This window comes from Emys orbicularis, chromosome 10 (assembly GCF_028017835.1).
Source record: "Emys orbicularis isolate rEmyOrb1 chromosome 10, rEmyOrb1.hap1, whole genome shotgun sequence".
Taxonomy (NCBI): domain Eukaryota; kingdom Metazoa; phylum Chordata; order Testudines; family Emydidae; genus Emys; species Emys orbicularis.
Window position 1 is genome coordinate 59,741,319 of NC_088692.1, and position 20,848 is coordinate 59,762,166.

A 20,848-nucleotide genomic window follows, 5' to 3' on the forward strand; every position below is an offset into this window, starting at 1 on the left:
TGTGTTAGGTCTGCATGTGGGTGTTGGAGTAACTATTTTTATACATAGTTGTTGGTAAAGAGCCAGCCTCATTATTATTTGTCTGAGAAGCATATTACAGATTTTAAATTTCACATGTTTTTTTTACTTTCTGTGAGCAGTCTAGAGTTAAAGATAGGCAATACATACAGATATAATAATGTAGGTACTAATCTTTCAATCAGTCCGTACAGGGATACCATATCCTCTTGCCTATGCACAGACTATTCAGAGTCAGTGAGGGTCTGCCTATTCATATCCAATTGCAGTCAGGGTCCTGATTTGTCTGGTCCTATATTGAGTCCCTCCACCCATGCACTCATTGCAGGATCAAGACCTAAATCAGTTTGTAAAACACCTTGATAGTTTTATGGATTAAAGAGAATACATTTTAAAAAGCTACAAAATGCTTTATCATATGCAGGTGTAATTCTCTAATCATTACATATTTTGGATTTCAGAAAATCTTATTTACCTCTTGTAACAAATAAATATAGTATATGACCAGCATTGAGAAGTTCAGTAAAGATATTCAACATTAAACCAGAGTGGTAATACAAAGGCCAAGCTGAGATCACAAACTATTCTAATAGATATTAGGTATGGGATGGAATATGGGTAAAAGGAAGAAAAGTAATAGAAAAGGGAAAAAAAATAAAGAAAATCTAAAGCTGCATCCCTTAGAAAATTCTTTTGTGAGTTGAAAGGATTAAAAATGCTTACAACAGTATCTCCAAAGAGACTGAAAAAAGGCTCCAAATCCTAAAAGATGAACAGCTGGTCTTGAATCTCCAGGGGGAGGCTGAATCTGGCAAGTGTAAGATAAATACAAAGTTGGATGCTTTATCATTCAACCAAAAAGAGAAGCTGAGAGATCTCCAAAACTCCCAGTTTTAAAGTCTCTCTATTGAGAAAGTCTTTGAAGCCAGAAAAATATTTATCCTTAATAACTAAAAGCTTGAAAGTTCCTGCACTTTAGCTGTTTCACAATACCTAAATCACATACATTATAAGGGAAAGGAAGAGCTGTTCCTTCATTAATTTGAAAGGGATTTCAAGTGCACTATGACTTCATAAAAGGCCATGTTATAACAAGAAATATTAAAAAAAAAAATTACCTATCAGACCACATGTGAGCTAACTGGCCTAGAGCACAGGCACCATCTTTCTAAAGAGATGTTTAAGAGGAGTGTAGCCCTTGAAGTACTGACCAATTTAAAGTAAAGCAAGTCAACAAAACTGATAAGGAAAAACATCTTGACCAGAAGACCTTTCAAATTTCAAAGCAGTGGAAAGTTTATGGCTATGGAATGAAGAATCTGCAGAAATGTCTTCATGTAAGAAGCCACATAAGTTTACGTTAGGAGATACAGAACTACTCCTGAAGCTGCTGAAAGATACAATTGTACCCTGGGTATATAAACCAGAAATTAAAAACTTAAACAAATGAAGAAAGTTCTGAAAGGGAATGTGAATGCTAGCTACAATTTTAATTTTTATCCTCTCAGGAGACTTCACATTGTCTCAGCAACCATTTCCTACTGAATTTACTGCATTATGAACTATCATTTTTAGAACATGTTCCATTTACAGGTCTAATATCTAATATGCAATGAATACTGGAACTGATCAGGTGCCAATACTGAAATAGTGGGATGTTCCAGGGTAAAGCATATAAGCACAAATGATACATAGCTGTAATGGCTTTTACCCAGAACTACCGATCACTCTCTGTTATATATTTCAGAGTGGTAGCTGTATCAGCAAAAAGAACAAGGAGTACTTGTGGCACCTTAGAGAATAACAAATTTATTGGGGCATAAGCTTTCGTGGGCTTGAATAAAAACTGGGAGTGGATGGGTCATTACACAAAGTAAAAACTATTTCCCCATGCTAATTTTCCCCCTACTGTTACTCACCCCTTCTTGTCAACTGTTTGAAATGGGCCATCCTGATTATAACTACGTTTTTTTTTCTCCTGCTGATAATAGCCCACCTGAATTGATTAGTCTCGTTAGAGTTGGTATAGCAACACCCATTTTTTCATGTTCTCTGTGTATATATATTTTCCTACTGTATTTTCCACTGCATGCATCCGATGAAGTGGGTTTTAGCCCACAAAAGCTTATGCCCAAATAAATTTGTTAGTCTCTAAGGTGCCACAAGTACACCTTGTTCTTTTCTCTGTTATATAGTGTGTCCTTTTAATTTTTTTTTTTAAGATGCAGACTTAAGTCCTTTATCTATACTATTAACAATCATTGTGCTATCTTGATTTTGCCTGAGTTTGAACTAATGCAATACTAGCTTCTATGACTTGAACTGTGACAAATTTTCCAAACGTCCCTTTGCAGATACACATGATTTATCTGAAGTCACTGAAAAAAATATTTAATCCCCAACAATCAATTAATCTTTTTATTTCATGTACTTAAAAATAGTATATTGTGATTGGTAAAATCAATTTGTTAACATGTCTGTCTGATGAAATGTATTCAGTATAAGTCAGAATTTCTTTAGGAAGTCAAAGGATAATTAGGACATTCTGCAACAGGAGATGAAAGTTCAAGATTGTCCTTCCCTAGCATTTAACCTGCTTTAGGGCTTGTATATACTAAATAGAAAATGGCACCAGTTTAAGTCAGTTTAAAAATCAACATTGATGAACTCAAACTGGTTTAACCCTGGCTTATCAATTTTACAAGCTAAATCAATTAAGCCAGGGTTAAACCAATTTCAGTGCATTTACATTAGGTGTTTACACCAGTTTAACCAGATTGATTTCTTAGGGCATGGCTACACTTGCAGATGTAGAGTGCAGTAGGAAAAGCACTGCAATCTGTCCACATTGACATCTGCAAGCGCACTGGCATGGCCACATTAGCAGCTCTTGCAACGGCCACAGAGAGCAGTGCATTGTGGTAGCTATCCCAGCATGGAAGTGGCTGCAATGTGCTTTTCAAATTGGGGAGGTGGGTGGAGTGTGACAGGGAGTGTGTTGTGTGTATGTGGGGGGAGAGAGAGTGGGTTTTTGGGGGGCTGAGAGCATGTCAGCATGCTGTCTTGTAAGTTCAGAAAGCTGCAGACCTGACCCTCTCTCTCTCTCACACAGCATTCCACAGTAATGGTTGCTTTGTCTCGGAGCAGATAAGCAGCCGGCTGTCAGAAACGGAGCTTTCAGAGGGCATATCCACATTCCTGCAGCGATTACAAAACAATGACAAGAGTGGCCACTTGACTTAAGGGGATTATGGGATGTTTCCAGAGGCTGATCAGAGCGCAGTAATGCAACACCTCGTTCACAGTGAGGCCTGGGCATTTCAGCCAATGCGCACCAAGCGTTAATCTTCTCACAGAGGTGGAGTACCAGGAGTGCTCTAGCCCTGGAGTCAGAGCGCTCTACGTGCCTTGCCAGTGTGGATGGGGAGTGAGCTAGTGTGCCCGGGGCTGCGTTAACATGCTCTAACTCGCAAGTTTAGCCAAGCCCTAAATCAATTTAAACCAGTGAATGTTCTAGTGGTGAAAAAGCCACTCAATTTAGCAAACATTAAAAAGAAGACATTAAAATGGGACAGGCAGGCACTGAATCTGATGCAGGGTTGGGGCTGCTTCATATGCTTTCAAGGTATTTCCACAAAAGGATGTAGTTAATCCATTTGCTGCTAGCTGTCAGATGATATGGAAGTGTATGCTCATTGCCATACAAGACAAAAATTCAAATTTGGGAAATAGGCAGTAAAGTTTGCAATGCAGAAAGCTTTTCGTAATACATCTAACCTAAATCATCTTTACTCCATGAATGTGAATTTTTCATTTTTGTTCTTTAGAGCCTAGTAGGTAGCCAGAGTATCCCTTTTAGAACTGAACAATATTGTCCTGTTCTGCTGATCAGCAGAAATCTAAAGGTAGCTTAATGTAGACTCCCCCTGTTTGGGGGGGGAAGAGGGTTCTAAGATTGTGCTCCTTAACAACCTCTGCCTATTGTTAGGATTTCTGACAGTTCAACTGCTTAATCTTGTTGGTACTCAGAGCAAGATTACACAGTAATAGAATCTGAACAAACCAAAATGAAAGTGTTCTGATGACTTGGAATGTTGGGGCAGAGGCTTTCAATTTTTGCCTCTGGTCTAGGTTTACTTGGGCCTCCCTCAGCACGGGGCTGAACTAGATGCCTCTCAAGGTCCCTTCCAGCCCTACATCTATGATTTTATTTAATAAGTACAAGGCAGCAAAAGGTACTTTTGGGCCTTTGCTTTGAGAGTGTCTCATGAATTCATGCTTTAAGATCAAGTGATATGATTTTGAGTCACACATACACTGATCTAGAACTGAGCTTTGATCATCTTTCTTCTGAATACCAGCAAATTAAATACTGTAACAAGACAAAAATTGAAACTGTAACATCTCAGAAGCTAAGGTTATAAGAATTATGACTGCAGCTAAAAGGTTAAATGTTATGGGGCAGAAATAACCTAAGACATCTAGTATAGGGGCACTTGAAGGTTGTTTCTAAAAACAAAAAGAACCCCAAATATAAGGTGGTAGCATTTGCAATGGTGCTATACCCTATCCAATGGCAGCACTATTATGACTGAAGTGGTTCTGTAAGATACTATTCATCCTTGATTGCCTGAAGAGTATCTTTAGACAGTGCTACAACAGACAAGTGCTGCTAATAGTAAAATCCATCCACGACTAAGGTTCTCAGATATACACCTCTACCCCAATATAACACTGTCCTCGGGAGCCAAAAAAAAAAAAAAAAGATCTTACCGCATTATAGGTGAAACCACATTATATCGAACTTGCTTTGATCCGCCGGAGTGTGCAGCCCCGCCGCCCTGGAGCACTGCTTTACTGCTTTATATCCAAATTAGTGTTATATCGGGTCGCGTTATATCGGGGTAGAGGTGTACGAAAACATTGGATTTAGGCAATTATTAAATCTCCCTTTCTCCACTCTTTTCTGTGTATATGGGGAGAGGTAAGAGGGGAATGATTTTGAGACAAATACAGTAGAATCTCAGAGTAACGAACACCAGAGTTACAAACTGGCCAGTCAACCACAGACCTCATTTGGAACCACAAGTATGCAAACAGGTAGCAGCAGAGACAAAAAAAAAAAAAAAGTAAACAGTATAGTACTGTGTTAATGTAAAGTACTAAAGAAAGGAAAGTTTAAAATTTTTTTTGACAAGGTAAGGAAACTGTTTCTGAGCTTGTTTTATTTAAATTGAGGTGATTAAAAGCAGCAATTTTCGCCTGCATAGTAAAGTTTCAAAACTGTATTAAGTCAATGTTCAGTTGTAAACTTTTGAAAGAAAAACCATAACCTTTTGTTCATAGTTATGAACAACCTCCATTCCCAAGGTGTTCATAACTCTGAGGTTCCACTGTATATAAAAATACTGAATTTTCACAGATATGTTGTCATTATTTATCTGTCTACTGTTTGAGACTTTTGTTTTAGAGTGGGGGGGGGGGGGCAAACTACAGCCCGCAGGCCTGATCTGGCCCCTCAGGGCTTTGGATTCGGCCTGCGGGATTGCCCCCCCGTGGCGTCATGGGCCCCGCGCTGCTCCCAGAAGCAGCCAGCACCATGTCCCTGCAGCCCCTGGTTTGGTGGGGGGGGGGGCAGAGGGCTCCATGCGCTGCCCTCGCCTCCAGGCACTGCCCCCTGCAACTCCCATTGGCCAGGAACGGGGAACCACGGCCAATGGGAGCTTCGAGGGAGGTACCCACAGGCAAGGGCAGCACGCAGAGCCCTCTGCCCTCCCCTCCCCCAGGGGCCGCAGGAACGTGGTGCCAGCTGCTTCGGGGAGCGGCGCGGGGCCAGAGCAGGCAGCAAGCCTGCCCTGGCACCAGTGCGCACCACTGCCACCCCAGAGCTGCTCCAGGTAAGCGGCGCCGGGCCGGGTCCCAAACCCCTCCTGTACCCCAACTCCCTGCCCTGATCCCCCCCTGCTGCACCCCACACCCCTCCTGCACCTCAACCCCTGCCCTGAGCCCCCTCCTGCACTCCACACCCCTCCCTGCACCCATGCTCTGAGCTCCCTCATACGCCCCGCACCCCCTCCCACACTCCAACCCCCTGCCCTGCATGCAATTTCCCCACCCAGATGTGGCCCTCGGGCCAAAAGTTTGCCCACCCATTTTAGGAAGAAGAAAGACTGAATTCCTAGCAGAAAAAAAGTAAGTAGAAGGCTGAAAGAAAGAGCATGAACAGTCTAGCACATTTTCATCACTTGCAGCAGGAAAGACACTCAACTGAACTTCAACTTACAGAAGATTTTCAAGCACTATATAAAATAAAAGCTACTATTCAAAGTGCAATGTTAACAAATTAGAAACATTTACTTTAATATATACAAGGTATAGCATGTATAAAATGTATTATAATTTAAGTTTTTGAGCAGAAATTTCTTGCTGTGTCTTCTGTATTTTCTTTGCACCTTTGATTTGCATTTTTACTTGATCTTGTAATTGAGAAAAGAATGCTCGAGATGATTTCAAAGCCTTGTCTTTACCTTCATCCTGTCAATAGACAAAGTGTTTATTATAATAAAGGACAAGATAGCAAATGTTCCAATGGACTGGACTGATGTAACTACACAATTACTAGTTAAACAACCTTTTTTATTTTAAATATACCATACTTATAATCTAATTGATAACTGATTTGCAGACATCTGTTATGCCATCCTGGGTTTTTGTTATACTGTAATTTCAAAAGATAAGGGATGTGTTCCCTCTTCATGCATGTGCTTAATACCTATTAATGTTAATGAAAAGTATATATGCAAATCCAGGAATGAATCCTTGGATATTATCAGTCCCACTAGAGAAATACAGATTTATTGCATTTACAAAAATAAAAAAGTGCAAATGCACAAATGTTTTAGATGTATTAAGGATAACTACTTTCCATATTCTCTTTTCCCGGTTTTAAAAACATCTAATATTAGGAATTAATGGTCTCTTGTACATGGTAAACCCCTAAGGAACTATATAGATTTAATATTTTACTATATTCAAGATACAAGATCAATATTTTGGTGTTACAAAGAAGTCCCATACAATAAGTATTTGTTCTTGTAACATCTGATGCTATTTTTTGTTTGAATTTAAAGTACTATTCTGAATTATATCTATAAAGCTCAGGAGGAACTAGCTAGGGTCCTGATCATCCAAATACTTAGGCATACAAGTAATTCCATTGAGTTTGATGGAACTACTCACATGCATAAAATTAAGCATGTATGCAATTTCCCCCCCCCCCAAGATCGCAGCTCAGGTTGTGAATTTTGAAATAAAGCAGAACAGAATATAAATAGTGCGTGTCACTTATACTTTAATCTAAAGATTAATTCCAAAATTACAGTTTTACAGTTCACATTTTCTTTGCTGGATCCACAGATTAAGTTATTTGCACATACTAAAGGAATGGGCAAGATGCTTTTAAATATTACAAGATATCCTCATGCAGATACAGCAATTGCAGAAGAAAGCATCTATGTAAATATTCCTATCGTTTAAAATCACCATAGTTTATTCAAGGTAAAAACAAAACAATCTATAGAACAGATAACACAAATATAACACAAACACTGCAAATATCAACAAACATAACTGGTCAGACCTTCTCTGTTTTGAAATTAAATATGGACACCTTGGGCCACATTCTCTGTCAAGGAAGTGCTCAGCCCAGGTATGAATAAAAAGGCATTCTTTGCCTTCTACCAATACCGGTAGTTGGATCTGGACAGGACTAGTCCCTGGCACAGGTTAAAATAGCCTTAACATCCCAAGGAATCAATACAGAAGCTGGAGTTCACCAGGGTGCAGGAATGCCCACAACCACACCCCATGAGCTGGTTGCAGAGGAAAGATGACTCCAAAGGAATTCCTGTGATAGCACATGCTATTTGGGAGCAGGGTTGCTTTACACCGGGGGTGGAGGTGGGGGGGGGGTGGGGTGGAAAAGAGAGAACGAACGAACTAACTAACACAGGATGGGACAAAGCAGCTGGTGTGCAGCCCAGCACAATTACTACAGATACATTTGAAATTTACTACTAGACTATGTAAGACAGTCTTACCTTGAGCAAAGTTGTTTTGCCTTCTTTGGTGAGCTTTTTTAATTTTGCCGCAACAGCTTGTTTGCTGAGTTGCGTGCCTTGTTCTGGCTTTGTTTTTTCCAGGAGTTTTTGACGCTGCTTCTTCTCCCTTAGCTTCATACGTCTGTGAAGCTTCTTCTTTCTTCGTTCTCGTTTTTTGTCTGTGGTAGTCTTTTCTGCATCTGTTTTCACATCTCCAGCTTTACTCTTTTCCTAGAAAGACACAACTGCATAATTTTGGATCCAAAAGTGCTATCTAGGCTAGTGACAAGTACAAACAGAATGGGCACCCTTGCTATACATTTCATTGACTAGCCAGCAGAAGTAACACTATTCATCTCTCACACAAAGTAGTCTTTGTGTTTATTTCATCTCTCCTGTACCCAGCTTCCTGCGACTGAGAATGTGCCTGAGTTAGTAAAACAGAGGAGCCCAAATGGCATAACTCACTCATGGGAACTAAAAATTCCTACAGAGATTATATATATATATATATATATATATACACACACACACATACATATACATATACATACACACACACACACACACAGGAAAACAAAGGCAGATGAGTAACTGTCTAAAGCTAAAGACAGGGTAATGCAGATTAAGCAAAGGACATTTCTTAACAATAAAGAGAGTATTAGGCAGTCAAACCGTCTACATAGTAGGGTAATTTTCAAAAATAGAATAACCTATGCTGCAAAGGAAGCTCAGCAGGTGGCGAGGAAGGCAGTCAAATCTAGTTAAGCCAAGCTAGCTCCTCTGACTTCACTGTGCTGGAAGTCCTTAAATCTCTATGAAGGGGGTTCCAAGAGAAGAATGTCACAGAAAAGGAGTTCTCTGTTCTGAGGGTGCAGGGTATCCACAGCATACAGACACAAAAGGAAGCCTGTCTGCAGCTCTAGATTAAATTTCTTACCTTAACCTCCTCTGGAGCCAGGAGAGCTGCATCACTAACGCTAACTGGTGCTACTTCTTCCATAATTATAGCTGGAAGATTTGAGATGATTTTAACCTCTGGCACGGGCTAAAAAGAAGGAAATGTCATTTATGTACATAAATATCATGCCACAGCAATATATTACTAACTGAATTAAGTCACACTAAATACATTCCCATTTATATTAAGGCTGATTACAATAGGTTTCTGAAATACTCAACACGCAATTGCATTGGAAGTATCTCTCACTTTACTGCCTATTTCCCAAACATATTTTATTGTATGAAGTGTGAAAACCAATGGACTCACTGGTTTAGGTGTGAAGTGGAAGTTGGAAAGAGCATCCAATTTTAGGAAGAGTGAGTCCATCATTTTCTGAATTTCTACATGTTCAGGATTTTCTTCCTCTTCAGTTTTTTGCTGTTAATAATAAATAAACAACAACAAATAACATAATATTAATAGAAAAATCACTTCGAGAAACTTGCATATAAAGATATTAGAGCACTTTACATTATAGCTCGTAATGCTGCAGTATGCAGTTTATACCTATTTTACAGATGGATAGAGCCCTGCACGGATACAAAATTTGTATCTGCATCTGATCCACAAACATGGTCCATGGATATAAAGTGGACATCCACGGATTTGTACTACAGATGGGTACATTGAGCCACAGAGGATTTAAATGATCTTCAATATGTGAACAGCCGAGGGGAAGATTTCCGAAGAGAAGTGGGAGTCATGCACCCAACTTCCACTGAAAATCAAGGGGAGGTAGGTACCTAACTCTTACTTGTGTGTTTGAACTCAGAATATTTTTAATTGATTTAAAGGATTTGCATTATCCGTGAACTCAAAGGGGTCAGCCAAATAATTATTCTGATGGTATAAACTGGAGTGGTTTAATCAAAATAGGAGAACAATTGTATCAAATCTGAGTTATGTAAAAGATGGTCCAATATTAATCTCCCCTGATGGACTTTTTTTAAAGCAATCACTGTTCCAGAATGTAACTTCTATTATTTTTATGCCACATTTTAAGACAATGATTCTGTCTTGTCAATATTTGTGCAAATTTAACAGTAAATGTTGAATTTTTGGTATCAGTTCAGTTGCCCGGGTTGTACTGATTGAACACATCAGGATTTCCCAATACTTATGGCAGTTCAGTGTTTAAAAATAAAAAATAAAACTTTCAAGCAGTCATGATATGATTTTTCTAACCAACAGCAATGGGTGTGGGTGCGTGTGTCTGTGTCTCCCTCCCCATTATCGTAACTTACTTGGTTGAGTGTCAAATACTCCTGCTCATAGATTTCAGCAAGACTCAATTTGCTCTTTTCATGATCCAGAGTTAGACGCTTCTTGTATTCAAAGGCATCCTCTTTTGGTTTTTCTTTACGTATTACATCATCCCAAGCCTAAGACAAAACCATAAAATAGTTAAGATGCAATTGCATCAAATAAGCTTTAACAGACCATTTTTATAGTTCAGTGGTTTGAGCATTGGCCTGCTAAACCCAGGGTTAAGAGTTCAATCCTTGAGAGGGCGATTTAGGGATCTGGGGCAAAAATCTGTCTGGGGATTGGTCCTGCTTTGAGCAGGGGGTTAGACTAGATGACCTCCTGAGGTCCCTTCCAACTCTGATATTCTATGATTATACATCACATTCTATCAGACATCTCGTTTGTTGTTTCAGCTAGCACATTAACTTGATTTTCCAACATTGCATTGAACCCAACAGCAAAGGGCAATTTTTTATACAATGGGAGCTACCTTTTATTTTGCCACAACTTTAGCAGATTCAGTAATTGCCAACACCACACTATAGTTAAGCTAGTATCTTTTAAGGAATTGTATTTACTCCAAAAAAGCTTACACCAAAAAAGCTTGTTAAACAAGACTGAAGGATAGACACCCTCATCTACTCGCCAGTCTTTTTTTGCACTGATACAACCAAAGATGGTATACTAATTAACAACAAGAATAACATTTTTGAAAGTACTTTAATATGAATTATAAACAGCAATATGGTTTCTGTGCAATTAAAATTAAAAAATTCTATTATACTATACTTATTTACCCACCAGATCTGTTTAATATATTCTGAAAAAAATTATTCTTGGTTAATATTCTGAGTAGAGATTATTAAGTAGAGATTTGCATATCCATTATATAAATTCCATGTACACAACTCCAAAGTAGTCCTTTTATAGTTGAATCTTTAAACTGTGAGGGTAATTTTAATTATCTATCTAATTGAGATATGTTATAGCTAAGCCTATGTTTTAGTCACGGGTATTTTTAGTAAAAGTCATGGACATGTCACAGGCAGTAAACAAAAATTCACGGCCCGTGAGCTGTCCATGATTTTTACTATATAATTAATTAAATTACAACTTGGGCTGGGGGTGCTCTGGAGGTGGCGGCCCGGGGGCACCACTGGTGCTGGGGGGCGGCTAGGAGCTGCAGGAACCTGCCGGCTGCTTCCGGGGAGCGCCCCCCATGGTAAGCGCCGCCCTGCACCCCAACCCCCTGCCCCAGCCCTGAGCCCCCCACCCAAACTGCTGCGGGGGGGGGAGAGAGGGGGGAAGGGCACACAAACAGTGGCCCGAGACTGCTCCAGCAGCAGCCAATCGGCTGTCTCCAGGGCTGCCTGATCTGCTCGGGCTGCCCCAGAGCCAGCCACAGTGGCTGCTGCAGATGTCATGGAAAGTCATGGAATCCGTGACAGACACGCAGCTTAGTTATAGCACCCAAAAGGATACAGAATGGAATCATTAAGAATACACTATCCGCATTAAGCAAAAGCAATATTCAGGTATTTTATTTCTTCTGGAAATGCTCAGGAGACAAACCGACACCTAAAAAACTAAGGACCTTAAACTCATGCTTGGAATTCATTCCTGTGACCCCAAAACTCCAAGTTAATACAAATACATTTGAATGTACCCGACAGTGTTTAGGATTTGATTTTGTTGAAATATTTAAGCTTCCAAATAAAACAAAGAGGTGAAGGCAAATCTTATTAACCTGATCTTTTATCCTCTGTTTGATAATATCTTCAAGCTGAAAGGTGGTTTCCTCTGTGATCACAGGAGCTAAGAGGACAAAAAACAAAACAAAAAACACCACCACCAAGTTTAAAGTATTTAGAAACTAAATCATTCATTAAATGAAAGGAGATTAACAGTTCTGGAGATATTATTTTTGCATTGATTTTAACTGGTACGCTTGTTCTATAAACAAAAACAAAAGACTGAAAAATGCTAGAAAATATATACAGTACTTTAGAGAGGCATATTGGCCTGGAATGAAGATGACTAGGCAGGCTAGTAGGTTTATTTCCTCAGGAAAAATTGCATAGTATGAAAGTTTGAGAAAGATAACCAAGTTGTGTTTGCTCTATAAATAAGTGGACACAAACAATGGGTCATTCTCATTTGATAAAGCTTAGTTCACATCTGAAAGTTCAACAAATGGGTGAGGCAATAAAATTTCTATGGGGGAAAATATGGCCTTATAAATATTCTAGTTTAGGCACAGTTTGAGCAATGTTTGGCAAGTTTAAAATGATGGTGGAGGGACTGGAGGGAGGATGGGGGGGAAAAAAAGCAGACAGCATTTGTGCACCACCCTCACCAGTAAAACAAACAAATTATCTAACAATGTCTGAAATTTAGCATAACAGTATTTACCCATTCTGACTGCATGGTCAAAGAGTAAAGATTCCTCCAAAAGACTGTTTTCAGGTCGTTTTTGTCCAGTCACTTCTCCTGTAAGCTGCCAAGGTTTTTCCTCCAACAACTCCTTTTCTAGAGATTTAATTTTTTCATGCATCTGAAAGATAAAATTTTCTGAAAGTTAAACAAAAATTAAAAAGTTAAATGCACTTGTTTAGCAACAAAGGGAAATCAAGTTAGAGTAAAGAATATGAATAATTACTCCAGGTATTTCTAGATTCTTTACACACCTTTTGCCTTATCTTTCCGTAAATATGCCACTATTTGATCATATTTTCTCCTAAAAATTTTCTGAAGCTTTCAGACAACTTAATGATATTTACAAATACAATCAACTTATTAGTAACATACATGCCTTTGGCTCAAGTTTAAGCAGAAAACTTCAAATCAATTGCTCATGAAGGATACTAGAACATCTTAGTTACCTTTTCCTGCCTTTTCTCAAAAGATGATTTTATTCCAATGGGATCAGTTCTCTTCTCATCTGGTATATCTGTATCGTCTTCTTTTTCACTGTCCTCTGGTAAATTAAAAGTAACTTTTTTAGAGACTTCTTTAGCTCTCTCATTCTTCTCCATTATGTCCATTTCATTATTTTCCTCAAACCTATAAACATTAAAATGCCGTTACATAAATGGAAGTAGTACATGCTTGTGACATTTACTGTTTAATATATTATACAAGCCACAGGTAAAAAGCTCCCCCTTTTTAGGTAATAATGCTGCCCACCTATTATTGCAACTAGATATAAAAATTGTATTAAAGTTAATATTTAAAATTAAATATACACAAGTTGAGAGGGAAGGTACTGTACCATAATACATTTTCAGAGATTCCCAAAAACTTTTACTGCACTTTTCTTAAGACCTAACATAACCAGAAAGGTAGGCTTTTGGGTGACGACCTACATATCTAGTTGAGATATGCCTCCCCAGCTGAAGCAATACATAATTCATTTAGTTAAAGTCATTTACTCAAATCCCACAGGGCAACAATAAAACAGTCTAATGACTCTTCTTTTCTAAGTCAAAAAGTAGTTAATTTGTGAACACATTACACTGACATTACAGAAAGCCAAAAACAAGCACATTAACAGATAATGAAATACTTGGTACAAGTTTTAAAAGGCTGTTCCTTCCTTAATATAATATTACCTCTGCCAAAGAGATTCCTAAATTTCCATCTTATTTTCTGTTTAAGAGATGGTGTCACATTGTCAGTGACAATTCAAATAACTGACAGATCCCACAGAACAGTTACAAATCATTCAAGTGTACATACTCATCAAAAATGCCTTCTTCATCCTCCTCTTCAGTGTCACCTTCTTCATCATTCTGATCATTTTCACTATCATTAGCTAGGTCATCATTGTCATCAACAGGGTCAAAGAAATCTTTATATTTCAAATTTCTAGAACTTTTAACTGGCTGGAGAGAGGAGAAAATAAGAGGTTACCCAGTGAAAGTGACAAGTCTAAGTGACTAAGAATCTTTCATTTACATGAGGACCATGTTATATATACCTGCAGTGTAAGATCTGCAATGGGAATTCAATGGATTTCAACATTAACCATTGGTCTGGTAGACAGTGGCCTTAGTCCAAATGAGACATTTTTAATGTCATCAATTAATAGTCAATTCTATTTTAATTTGCTCAGAGACCAAGGAGCAGAAAAGCAGTGGATTTTAACAACTGACATATTTGCTGAGATGTGTGGGGTAGCTCATAAATCCCTGACAACATAACAAATGGCTGTAACATGCATCAGTTTATCACTTCCAGAAGCACCTTATTTTTCTCTTGTTATATCACAAATAAGATACTGAAAGAACAGAATTGTCACAAGCAATGTTAGTCAAGAAAGCCTGAAAGTAATTTTCAAGCCAGAATACAGCAGCTCAAGTTTATTCACAGCCTTATATATTAAAAAAAAAATAAAAAATAAAATAATAATAATAAAAAAAAAATCTACAAACCCTTACAACACATATACTACTCACCCAAGTGACCATGGGACTTTGTCCTTTCCTCTCTCTACCTCTCAGAGTTTATCACCTCCACCTGTTTTGTCTTAAATTGGGCCCTACTTTGGCTATTTGATCCACATGGGCAGACCCCTATACTCATGAAGAGTCCCAATGACTTCAGTAAAATGCTGCACAGGCATGAAGATCCATCCAAATGTAGGCTATAAACTCTTCAAGATAGGGACTTGTTTATTTGATCCCACATATTTATGATAATATATGTTAATAGATCCACAGATTTTTAAGTCCAGAAAGGACATTATGGTCATCTAGTCTGATCTCCTGCATAATACAGGCTGTAGAATTTCATCTAGTAATTCCTGCTTTCAGCCCAATAATTTGTGGTTGAATTAACAGCACATCTTTTGGCATCTGATCTTGATCTTAAGATTTAAAGTAACGAGAACCCACCAAAACCTTGTTAAATTGTTTCAATGGCTAATTACACTTTTAAAAAAAGTCTGCATTTTGTTTCCAATTTGAACTGCAATTTCAAGTCAGTTTTTTAAGCTAATTTAAATTATACTGGCTTGTGACAAAAAAGTGTTTCTAATTCTGGATGCATATATCCTTACCTTGATTTTATCTTTTTCAGATTCTTCTTCATCCTCGTCAGAAAGAACATCTTCAAAATAATCAATCTCATCCTCCTCCTCCTCCTCATCATCATCCTTCTTCTTGCTTTCTTCTTTCTCTACATCTTCCAAAAAGGCTTCCATCTCAGCCAAGCTGAAAAATTTATCATCCACTACGGACTTTTCTCTTGATTTTTTCCAGGTAGTCTTCTTCAACTTTTGAATCTGTTGCTCTAGCTCATCAACATCAAAGTCAACATCTGAATCCTCATCACTACATAGCTGCCTTTTCCTTGCTTTGGATTTACTTTGCTTTTCTTTAGCCTCACTTTCATCTTCAATACAGGCAGGTTCTGCTTCCATGCTATCTTCTTGTTCCATTTGCTTATCACTGCTAGTGTCTGCCTCAAAGTCATCCTCTTCTTGGGCTGGGAAAAGGTAGAGATCTTTGTCTTTAACATCTCTAGCAACAGCTTTCTTGAAGTAGTCTAGAACTGCATTATTCTGTAGTTCTATTTGTTGCCAGATCTGTTCTTCATCAAAGTTTTCTATTACCAGTTTTTTTAAAGGACTCCCACGCACTAGTTTTGTCCCTAGTGCTTTATGCAAATCATAAAGAGTCTTTGTCAATGAACTGAAGTCTGCAGCCAGTCCATCTTGCACACTGATAAAAACAAAATTAAAAACATCACTGCACATAACGATAGCAAACTGAAAAAATGTTAAAATTCAAAAGTCAATTAGAAAGCAATCTGAGTTATGACAAATGCATTTTTACAAAAGGAAACTTGTGTAGTCTTAAGATTGTTTCTTTTTTAGATATTTCTGGAGTTCAACTGTTGAGTGCGCGCTTTACCAAATGGTTCCTCTGATGGTCCCTTTATGTCTGTTCAGTGTTTTTGCAGCAAATGCCTGGTTGCCCTTCAACAACTGCAGGTTTTACTTTGTTTATTACACAGCATTTGCAGTCCTATTAGTAAAATCCTTTGAAATAAAAGTATATAATTAAGCTCAAGCTTTAAAATGTGTAACACATACCTAGAGGTACTGAAATGAAATGGACCATAGTTAAGGCTGTGGGTTTGTCACGGAAGTCACCGATTCAGTGACTTTCTGTGACTTCTGCAGCGGTTGATGCACCTGGCCCAGGAGCAGCTCAGGCAGCCACCTCGTCAGTCGCACCGACCAGTTGGGCCACCACCCCTTGCCCCCAAGCTGTAGCAGAGTTTGAGTGTGGGAGGGGGTTGGGGCATGGGACGGGGGTTCCTCGGAAGAGGCAACATCCCCCTTGCTCAGCTGCTAGACAAAGGCGTGGCCAGGCAGCTCTGTGCACTGCCTCCACCCAGAGCACTTGCTTTGCAACTCCCATTGGCTGGGAACCGTAGCCAATGGGAGCTGCGGTGCTGGTGCCTGCACACCTCCACCTAGCAGCTGAGCAAGGGGGATGTCGCCTTAACCATAGTTTCCCCTACAAAAAATTGCTTAGGGATTAACTAATTTGTCATCTTTTTCTCAAAATACATTTGTTTTTAAGTTTTCTTCAAATTTTAAATATACTCTTGGTAATCTATTCAAAATAGCTCAAAACACAACCCAAAGGGGTCATAATGGAAATTCTCATAGGATAAAACCTAAGGTCCCCAATCCTGCAACCAGATTCATGCAGAATGCCATCCAATTGTGGAATGAAGGTCTAAGTTATAGTTGCTGTGTAGAATTCAGACAGGCCCCAAGTCTTACTCACATATACAAAGATTTCCTCATTTACAAGTAGTTTTTAAAATATCTCCCCCTTGCTAAAAAGGATTTTACTCTGTGTGTTTCAATGAAATTTAAAGTCCCTTTTTTAACCTTAACTCAATCATCACATCAACAGAAGGCCACAGAATTGTTTGAGCTTTTACATATACCTAAATTAAATCTTTCCCTAAAGACAGAAAACAGATTTAGGTCCATTTAAATTTAGTTTTATTTCTACAATTAAACAGTTCATTTTAATCGTGCAAGTGAAACCTATAGACACTTTCTCCCTAACACAGAAGACAAGGTTGGGTGGGCTAATTAACAAAGCACTGCCGGTCCTGAGTCTTGAAAAATCACAGATCAAGTCCTCAAAATCATGAGATTATTTTAATAATAAGATTTTAAAAATTATTTCTTGTTTCTAAACTTTTACATTATATTCAGACCACATTTTCAAGCTTTCCCCTGCAACCATGAGTGCTAGAGACTTCTTTTTAATGAAGGTATTTGTACAGCACCTAACAAAATGGGGTCCTGATCTACGACTGCGGCCCCAAAGTGCTTCAGAAATACAATAAAATAATAATGATCAAGATTAACTGGGTCATTCCAAATGACAGAACAGGAGGCTTGGTGTTCGCCTGGCGAAAATCCCAGGGAGCTAGGACCATCCCCCCTCCCTCCCCACGAGTGGGGCTGGCAATGGGGCCGCGGGGCGTCGTTACCCGGGGAAGGCACAGAGGGGACAAAGCAGGGGGTGTGGCCAAGGTCTGAAGCTCACCCCTGGGATGAGGGAAGGGAACGAGGGGACAGGACGGGTTTTTGGAGGCTGCTGCGCTTATCCAGTGGGAGCGCCCACAGCGCAGCCCGGGCCGGGCCAGGGGATGAGCGATCCAGGGCAGCCGCGGCGGCGGCCTGCCCCCGGGCCGGGGATTTCTGAAGTTGGGGGGGGGGCGGTAGGGAGTTTCACCTGAGGAAGCGCTCCGGCTGGGCCGCGGCAGCACCTAGCACCTTCAGACACGTCTCCAGCCGCCGGCTGGGCGCCGCCATCTTCAGCCTCTACTCAGAGCACACGAGGGGAGAGATCTGGAGGAGGGACCTCAGTCACACCAGGGCTCCGGCGAGCAAGTCCGCCAACCCGCTCCGGACACCAACGTGGGCACTGGCAGAAAGGTTCCGCTTCGTAAGGGTTCCGCCTCGGGATCCTTCTTTGTCACCAGCCGGGCGGCCATGTGTGCCACAGGGTGGGACACACTCCCGGAAGGGGAGGGGATTGCAAGGCCTGGGCACTCGTTCGTGCCAGCAAATTCCTGCCCCCACGGGAGTAGCTTCCAAAACAAATTTAGCTTTCAAATTTATCACAGAGGAGAGTCTCTGGGTGCCCACGGAAACCGCACTGCCCCCTGCACCACGTGGGCCGCACGTCCGCGCCTTAACCCTCCCACCCCTCCCCGGCCCTTCTCGAGCACAAGGAGGCTGCGCTGCCCCCAGCGCTCTCAGTCTCTGCAGGCCCTGTCTAGGCCCTCACTGCGCTGCCCTTGCCAATGTCATACCTGCCTAGCTACCGCCCAGCATGCTTGATGCTGTCGCAGCAGTAGATGGCCATGCTATGGAAGGAGAGAGTCCGAGAAAGGCCCCAAAAGGAGGCTGTTCAAACTTACAGACATGGTGTTATTGGCCAGTCACCTAGCACAAGGTTTTTCTCATTTAATTTTGAAAATGGTAGGAGGTTCTTTTTCTCCATAGGCAAAGAGAAACCCAGGGAATCACTGATGGCTTGTTCCCCCAAATAAGTCCTTTGTCTGTAGGTGACCAAGGTGACCACCCCTCTGCCACCTCCTTTCCTCTCTGGTCTACTCTCTCTCCCTTCATAGGATGACTTGCTTTTGAGAGTGAAACTGGACACCCAGCAGAGAGAGTTAAAGAGGGAGGATTTGATGAAAGATTGGGAGTGTAGCTGGGAGTGTTTTGACAGCTCTCTCAATCACATCCTCTCTCCCCCTATCCATCACCCTTCCACCTATGCTCTAATGCCTTAACTCAGTCTCTTACACATCCATTACATCCCCTAATCTTTCAAGCTCACCTTCCCCTATGTCTTCTACTGTCACTCATCTCTGATCTTCCTCCTTTCGATAGATACCCATTAGATACCCATTCCCATTATTGCAACCCCTTGCTTACAACTACCCCCGGACACTCCCTTTTTGTATTTCCAATTACCCCCTCTTTAAATTCCCCAACTCCCTACCCATTTCCTTCCCCCTCCCCAAACTCTTCTCCCCAGGAATCCCACTCCTCCACTTCCACATGCATGCAGAATTCTCCACCCAAAACCCACCTTTGCATGGAATTCTCCCCCTCCCCATTCCTCCACAAGCCCCTGACCTCCACTCACTATATAAAGCTTCAGAAATCCTTTTTGTTTCACTTGGAAGTAGCAAATAATTGTTCGTCCTAAGACTACAATTATCTCTTTTCCTCCCTGTGACGTTGTGCAGTCTACATGGTTTTATAAAAACATGATAATAAGTGAATATAATGTAACTGGGATAGTTTTATAAAAGATTTGATAATAAGTGACTATAATGCAAATGGGATATGCTTTGTGCAAACGGTCTCTTGTAAGGTATCATTACAAAGCTCATAAGCTACTGAGTGTGATCATCCTATTTGTAGAAATGTACCACTCTTGTATCTAAAACTAGAAATATAAAATGTAACTCTGAGGGCCTATTGTAATTATGTAAAGTGTGGGCCATTAATGATGGTTTGGAATCTTGATGACTCCCATTGTCTGCAGATGGCTGTTTACCTGTGAGTCTCCCTGTATATGTGTGTGCTGGCAAGTGAGTAATGAAGTCTTGCAGTGACATGTGATCATGTCACCTGAACTGGAATCCATCTTTAACCTGGTGCTTTTCCAGTGAGGGGAGGGGGTGGAAACCCAGAGGGACAAAGGGTTCCCGCCTTATGCAAAAGATATATAAAGGGGTGGAAGAGAACTGAGAGAGAGAGAGGAGCCATCATGGAGAAACCCCTAGCTAACACCTAAGCTGGAACAAGAGCTGTACCAGGGGAAAGAATTGTGCCCAGGCCTGGAAGGTGTCCAGTCTGAGAAAAACTTACTGAAGCATCTCTGAGGGTGAGATTATCTGTATTTAGTTTGATTAGGCATAGATTTGCGCATTTTATTTTATTTTGCTTGTGACTTACTTTGTTCTGTCTGTTACTACTTTGAACCACTTAAATCCTACTGTCAGTATTTAATAAAATCACTTTTTATTTAGTAATTTACTCAGAGTATGTATTAATACCTGGGGGAGCAAACAACTGTGCATATCTCTCTATCAGTGTTATAGAGGGCGAACAATTTATGAGTTTGCCCTGCATAAACTTTATGCAGGGTAAAACGGATTTATCTGGGTTTAGACCCCATTGGGAGTTGGGCATCTGAGTGCTAAAGACAAGCACACTCCTGTGAGCTGGTTTTCAGGTAAACTTGCAGCTTTGGGACAAGTGATTCAGACCCTGAGTCTTTGTTAGAGCAGACTGGAGTGTCTGGCTCAGCGAGACGGGGTGCTGGAATCCTGAGCTGGCAGGGAAAACAGAAGCAGGGGTAGTCTTTGCACATTGGGTGGCAGCTCCCAAGGGGGTTTCTGTGATCCAACCCGTCAC

At 40.3% G+C, this 20,848-nt stretch overlaps 1 protein-coding gene across 1 annotated transcript; it reads right to left on the bottom strand.

Annotated features, from left to right (window-relative positions):
* Positions 1-6,348: 6,348 nt before the first annotated feature.
* Positions 6,349-18,252, bottom strand: MPHOSPH10 (M-phase phosphoprotein 10). The gene is made up of 11 exons (XM_065412194.1): positions 18,141-18,252; positions 15,428-16,091; positions 14,107-14,252; positions 13,251-13,431; positions 12,781-12,922; positions 12,116-12,183; positions 10,365-10,502; positions 9,388-9,498; positions 9,058-9,165; positions 8,118-8,348; positions 6,349-6,552 (listed from the first exon to the last, which is right to left on the bottom strand). Exons 1-11 carry the CDS (start codon positions 18,218-18,220, stop codon positions 6,412-6,414), a joined length of 2,010 nt encoding a protein of 669 aa, XP_065268266.1. The 5' UTR covers positions 18,221-18,252; the 3' UTR covers positions 6,349-6,411.
* Between the last annotated feature and the right edge of the window lie 2,596 nt (positions 18,253-20,848).